Source organism: Labeo rohita, chromosome 9 (genome assembly GCF_022985175.1).
Source record: "Labeo rohita strain BAU-BD-2019 chromosome 9, IGBB_LRoh.1.0, whole genome shotgun sequence".
Lineage (NCBI taxonomy): Eukaryota > Metazoa > Chordata > Actinopteri > Cypriniformes > Cyprinidae > Labeo > Labeo rohita.
In genome coordinates, this window is record NC_066877.1 from 1,954,799 (window position 1) to 1,960,798 (window position 6,000).

Genomic DNA, 6,000 nt, shown 5'->3' on the forward strand with positions numbered 1-6,000 from the left:
CAGTATTTGTGGGCAGTAGGCAGGTTGTAGAAACAAATCCTGTTTATTTGAAGGGTTATTTTGTGATCTACCAGTCTCAAATGTGCTCTGTAATACTTTTTGTTATCTGACTGTTGTTTTGTTTGATTTTGTGTTTAACAGAATCACCTGAAACAGATGCAGTGATGGACATGGCTTCGGCAGAACCTCTAGACTCTGAAGTTTTGTATGACTGTGTGATCTGTGGTCAGAGCGGCCCGTCTACTGAAGACAGACCCACAGGACTGGTGGTACTGCTGCAGGCCTCATCAGGTAACCCACACCTGATATCAGTCCAACATTTACATTAGCAGTGTATTTGTGTCTGTTTCAACAAGTATTAGCGTCTTTTAGGCCAGCATCAGATATAATATTAATAAAAAGGTTTTTGTCAATAAACCTGTTGTTAACAGTAGTTTGTTTTTTGTTTTTTTTAAAAAACACAACTGTGTTGTCACTACAGGTATTCATTTAGTATTGCTATTTATTGTTAAATGTGGGGATCCCTGTTTTGTGTTTATGAAAGCACATTCAAATGTTGTAGACAATGTAAGAATGCACAATGCAGTGCATAGACTTACTTGAGACTGTAGTCTGCATGCCTGTGATTAGCAATTTTGTGTATCACATTATTTAGCCTGTTAAGAGCATATGCAGATTGAACATGAGAGGTCCAAGGATTGAGCCCTGGGGGACTCCACATATAATGAAGGACCGGTCAGTTTCATGGTTGCCTGTGTTTCCATACTACTTGCTTTCTAAATATCTTCCAAGCAGACACCATATTTAAAGTCATGATGCATTAGTCACTAGGGGGAAGTCTGCTTTTTGTATGAAAGTTTGACATTTTGAAGAAACATTGGCAACTTTTAAACAAGGTTCTTTTAAAAATGAAAACTCTGTAATGATTTTCTCATCCCAAACCAAAAATGCATAGTGCACAGTTGTAATCCATGCAATGTGTTGCACTTATGGTCTTATGGTCCTAGAAGTAATTTTTACATTTATTTGTATAGTGTTTTTCACAATACATAATTTCAAAGCAGCACAGTATATTAAATGTACCGAACATCACTGCTGTGATTTTTGTTTGTGTTAATCTAAGTTTGGTCACTGTTCTAGGTCTATAACAACAGTAGGACAGGAGTGTAGCATTACAGCTTTCCATTTGCAGGTGGCAGATTGTATTGGTCCAGATCACTGGAGCTATTTAACTCTGCATTAACCCACCGATGACTTTAAATTCACCCACATTTATGCTACTTGTTTTACAACAGTGTTTTAATTGCTTCATTTCTCAAGCATTGTGACCTCTCAGTAGATAGATTCAAAGGTGGTCTTCTCCTGCCCCAGTACTGTGATTAAAATTAACATTCTGTTTTATGAATAACCACTGGTGTATGATTTGTCCGATTTGTAACTTTAGTATTCTTGAAACGCCTCAAAGTCAAGATGACAAACTTTGCTGTCTTGTAGCAGTCTGACCCTGTAGAGCTGGAAAATCAGTTCTTGGAAATTTGATGGACTAATAGCCTGCTGATTTGGTCTATTTTTAATTTTTATTGCTGAGTATTCAGTATGGAGGGTTTGGAGGCAGCGTGATGTGTGTTACAGTTTTGACTTTGACGTGGTACTTCATTATAGTGTGCAAATGGAAAATGCCATAAATGTGATGATGGCAGCTAATTAGCATATTATTGCCATTTCTAAAGAGTGTGTATGTGTGTGTGTTTCAGTGTTGGGGCACCGTTGTCGTAGTGACACACCAAAGCGATTGCCTACCACGGATGAGGAGCATATCTACCCTGAGGACACGTGTGGAGCGACCCATGATGTTAGGCTGTCCCTTATGCAACGCTACTTTAAAGATGTATGTGTCGTATATAAACACGCATTCACACAGTTTAGTGTTGCTTTAACCTCACAATAACATCTCTATAGCACTAACAATATACAGCTCATTGTTGAGGCGTATAAATACAATATGATTACCTAAGCATTTCATACAGATACAATTTCGTTAGGGTTGCACACGGATACTTTAACAATGCAATAAACCACAAGAGGCCAATGAATTACAGTGATGTTAACCACAGTTAAGGGTTGTTAGGCACTGTGTGACACATAGTAAAATCACTGTCTCATGTGTCCTTTTGCTATTATAAAATGAACAATTAGAATAAACAATTCTTCTGCCAGGTAATGGAGCTCATTATCCCAACTGTAGATAGTTTACAGCTGCTGCATTAATATTAAATGCAATTGTGCCATCACAAGTGTGCACACATCAGCTATTTTACAGCAGCTTTGAATATTCATTCAGATTTAAGAGCCAGAACGATACGCTTTATAGTGGATAGTTTTACTATACCAGTATTGTTTCTTTCAAATGTTCTTTTTATTCTCTTTTAATTGTTTATTTATTTATTGTTTACACTTCTGTTTTATCTTATCTATCTGGACTCAGAAATGAAATGTCATTAAAGAGATAGGTCACTTAAATTTTCACTTTTTTTTTTTTTTTTTTTTTTTTTTTTTTTCATTTAAAGAGTTTATTAATGCATGTAATTGAAGTGTGTTGTTAACTCATTGTAACTCATGTTAATTTTTTCTTCTTGTGTTGTGCTTTATTTCCCAGAGTTCCTGTTTGCAGTCTGTGTCTATTGGCTGGGACGGGGGTGTGTATGTGCAGACGTGCGGCCACACTCTGCATATAGACTGTCATAAGTCTTACATGGAGTCTTTACGGGTGAGAATCCATCAGCTCTTTATGCTGAAAACTTTACTGTAAAGTGCTTTAACTTTGTGATTCATCATGCATTTGAAAGTTATAGAGGAAGTCTTACTACACACTCAGTAAATGCTTGTGTTTTTGTGCATTGCCTCCAATCCAATAGCCTACCTAGCATTTAAATGCTCTAAATTGATATAAACGACAGATAGTCCTTGAGTCATTCATCCAGCGTTCTAATATAAAGTGGCTTTCTGATCTAGAGTCTGTCAGGTCTGGAGTTTGAGTTCCCTGTCAAAGAGATGTTCAGTATTCACTGCTCACACACTCTGTCAGCTGTGTTACAAAGCTCAATTCATCATTTATTAATATGTCCCACAGGGCCTGAGCCTTGTGAACCGCAGACTCCAGATGAGAGGAACTGCCGTCATTGACTGTTATACATAAAGACTATCAATTTAATTCTGTTTATCTGCTTTTTACTTTGTATTGCTACATTTTGTTGATACACAAGTAGGTTTATTCAACAATGCTTTGCACGATGTACAAATATAGAATGTATTTTTTACACAATATATTTAGACTATTAGTTCAGTGCTCTGTTCTGTCATTAGAGATTCATCCAGCACTATTTGTTCTCAACTGAAACTCTCAGAAAAGTGTTATGCTATATAAGGGTGGTCTGACATTATCATCTGCTTAATAATCTGTAACATGAGAGAGGGGGTTTAAACAGGGCTGTCCTTTTAGCTGTAGAGCTAACAGCACTTTAGTCTCAGGCGACAAAGCCAAGGCTGTGATTGATATTACACAATCTGAAGCTCCAACCTGATTGGTTAAAATTATGCAGTTTGCTGAGCAATCTGACTTGCAGTTTTTGTCTTCTGATTAGGGGTGTGCGATATTGTAATTGTTGTTTAAAACAGTGGTTCTCAACTCCAGTCCTCTGCACATTTTGTATTTTTCTGAATCTGACACACTCAGTTCAGTTCATGGATCTTTCTCCTAACAAGCTGATGATCTGAATCAGGTGCTTTAAATGAGGGAGACATACAAAATTTGCAGAGCAGTGGGCCCTGAGGACTGGAGTTGGGAACCACTGGTTTAAATGATATGCAATTTGATATTATTGAGTATATCACCAAACAAACAAACAAAAAAACACCCAGAGAGTGCACGCATACACTAGATGTGGATTAGACAGTCCAATAAACAAAATGTTAATATTAATTTACACAAGACACAAGTTCTTGTTTTTACTCTATTTCATCAACGGAAATAGTTTCAAACAAAGCCACAGCAGAACTGTTTTGCGTCTCTGAACAGCACACGGCCGAGTTTTGTTATTGAATCATTTAGCTGTTTGAACGAATCGGTTGAATGAATGACTCAGTGACTTACTCATGCAGTGATATGCTGCCACCTATTGGCGTTTTCATGTTTATATATATTTTTTTTCTCCCAAAAATCATTTCAAATATCACTTTTTAATAAAATATTGCCTAATTATTGTTATCAATAAAATTTCAGAAAATATTGAGATATCTTTTTTCGTCATTATTGTACACCCCTACTTCCGAGTGAAACGACAGTATCTGGTAGATTTATAGATTTGTCAAGTTTCTATCCACTTGCAGTGAGCGTGAGCTCAGAATGGATACCATTTATATCTATTTTTGAGAACCATTCAGCTGGGTTAACCATTCACCTCAGTAAATCGGCTGTAAATGATCATGTGTTGTATTTGTTTGTTTTCAGAATGATCAGGTTCTTCAGGGGTTTTCTGTGGATAAAGGCGAGTTCACCTGTCCGCTGTGTCGTCAGTTCGCCAACAGTGTTTTGCCCTGTCGTCCTGGGCGTGGGATGGAGACGGGCGCCTGGCATGCACCCAGTAACAAGAGCATGTCCACACTGGTAAAGGAGGTGGAGGACCTTCAGGAGCAGCTGGGCATTTTCCCAGTAAGCGCCAGCCTAAAGCAGAGAGATCCCATACTGGTATTTATTAGCGCGCACTCCCCTCCCCTCTTTTCTGTTGTGTCTCATCTCATCTCTCCATCCTGGTTCGGAGTAAGAACTGGTGTGCCACTCACCTCCATCTGATCCTTCATGCCCTGCCAAACGTTTGCTGTGGTTTAACATCTTAAGCCAGTATCATAAACTTGCATGTCATGCCATTAAACTCTGCTCTGACACACAGAGGCCTTTACATAGTTTTTTTTTTCCCTCACAGGCGGAGTCAAATCTGAGTAAAGAGATGGAATCTGTTATAAAGGACATTAAAAACACCACACAGAAAAAGTACATGGATTATGGGAAGAACCCTGGGTCACCTGATAATGACTTCCTGTTCATGTACTCAGTGGCCAGGTAAGAAAGAGCCATGATTGCATTGTGGATCTACAGTTGAAGTCAAAAGTTTCCATACACCTTGCAGAATCTGCAAAATGTTATTTATTTTACCAAAATAAAATGCATGTTGTTTTTTATTTAGTATTGACCTGAATAAGATATTTCACATAAAAGACATTTACATAGAGTCCACAAGAGAAAACAGTAGTTGAATTTATAAAAATTACCCCATTCAAAAGTTTACGTACACTTGATTCTTAATACTGTGTTGTTACCTGAATGATCCACAGCTGTTATTTTGTGTAGTGATAGTTGTTCATGAGTCCCTTGTTAGTCCTGAACAGTTAAACTGCCTGCTGTTCTTCAGAAAAATCCTTAAAGTACCACAAATTCTTTTTTTTTTTTTTTTTTTTTTTTTTTTTTTTTTTTTTGTGTATTTGATCTCTTTCCAACAATGACTCTATGATTTTGAGATCAAAATCATTGAGAAGGTTCAAACGCTCTTATTTTGGTAAAATAATTAACATTTAGTTGTAATTGTTTCCTAGAGAAGGAGTGTGTGTTGTTTGTGAAATGTGTGTTAATTCAGCAGCATTGACAAAAGGAAAAGATGGCACTGAAAGATTATTGACTGATGTTTACCTGGTCATATTTTCTGTTCTCAGATCAGTGGTAAAACAGTAATTTGAACACTATCTGCTTAAATCGTGTTCCCTGTCTTACACTTTTTGCCATCAGCTAATATTTTCTTTATTGAATTAATTTGTTCATTTTCTTTTTGTTCATTCTTTTGTTTTTAACTATTTTAATTTATATGCTTTTATTTACGTTTCTACAGAATTTCTTTCCTATGCGTCTTCCTTCCGTTCTTTTTGTTTCTTGTTTGTTGCTGCTGAGTTTAG

General features: G+C 36.9%; 1 protein-coding gene across 4 annotated transcripts in view; it reads left to right on the forward strand.

Moving 5' to 3' along the window:
• ubr3 (ubiquitin protein ligase E3 component n-recognin 3) overlaps positions 1-6,000 on the forward strand; it is a 66,318-nt gene that overhangs the window by 39,939 nt on the left and 20,379 nt on the right. For 2 of the 4 annotated variants that reach the window (XM_051118933.1, XM_051118934.1), the window contains 5 exons: positions 142-291; positions 1,755-1,888; positions 2,657-2,767; positions 4,508-4,744; positions 4,980-5,116. In XM_051118933.1, coding sequence (XP_050974890.1) covers positions 142-291; positions 1,755-1,888; positions 2,657-2,767; positions 4,508-4,744; positions 4,980-5,116 — 769 coding nt within the window. The remainder of the gene's footprint in view (positions 1-141; positions 292-1,754; positions 1,889-2,656; positions 2,768-4,507; positions 4,745-4,979; positions 5,117-6,000) is intronic. The other 2 variants (XM_051118935.1, XM_051118936.1) reach the window with 1 other exon arrangement.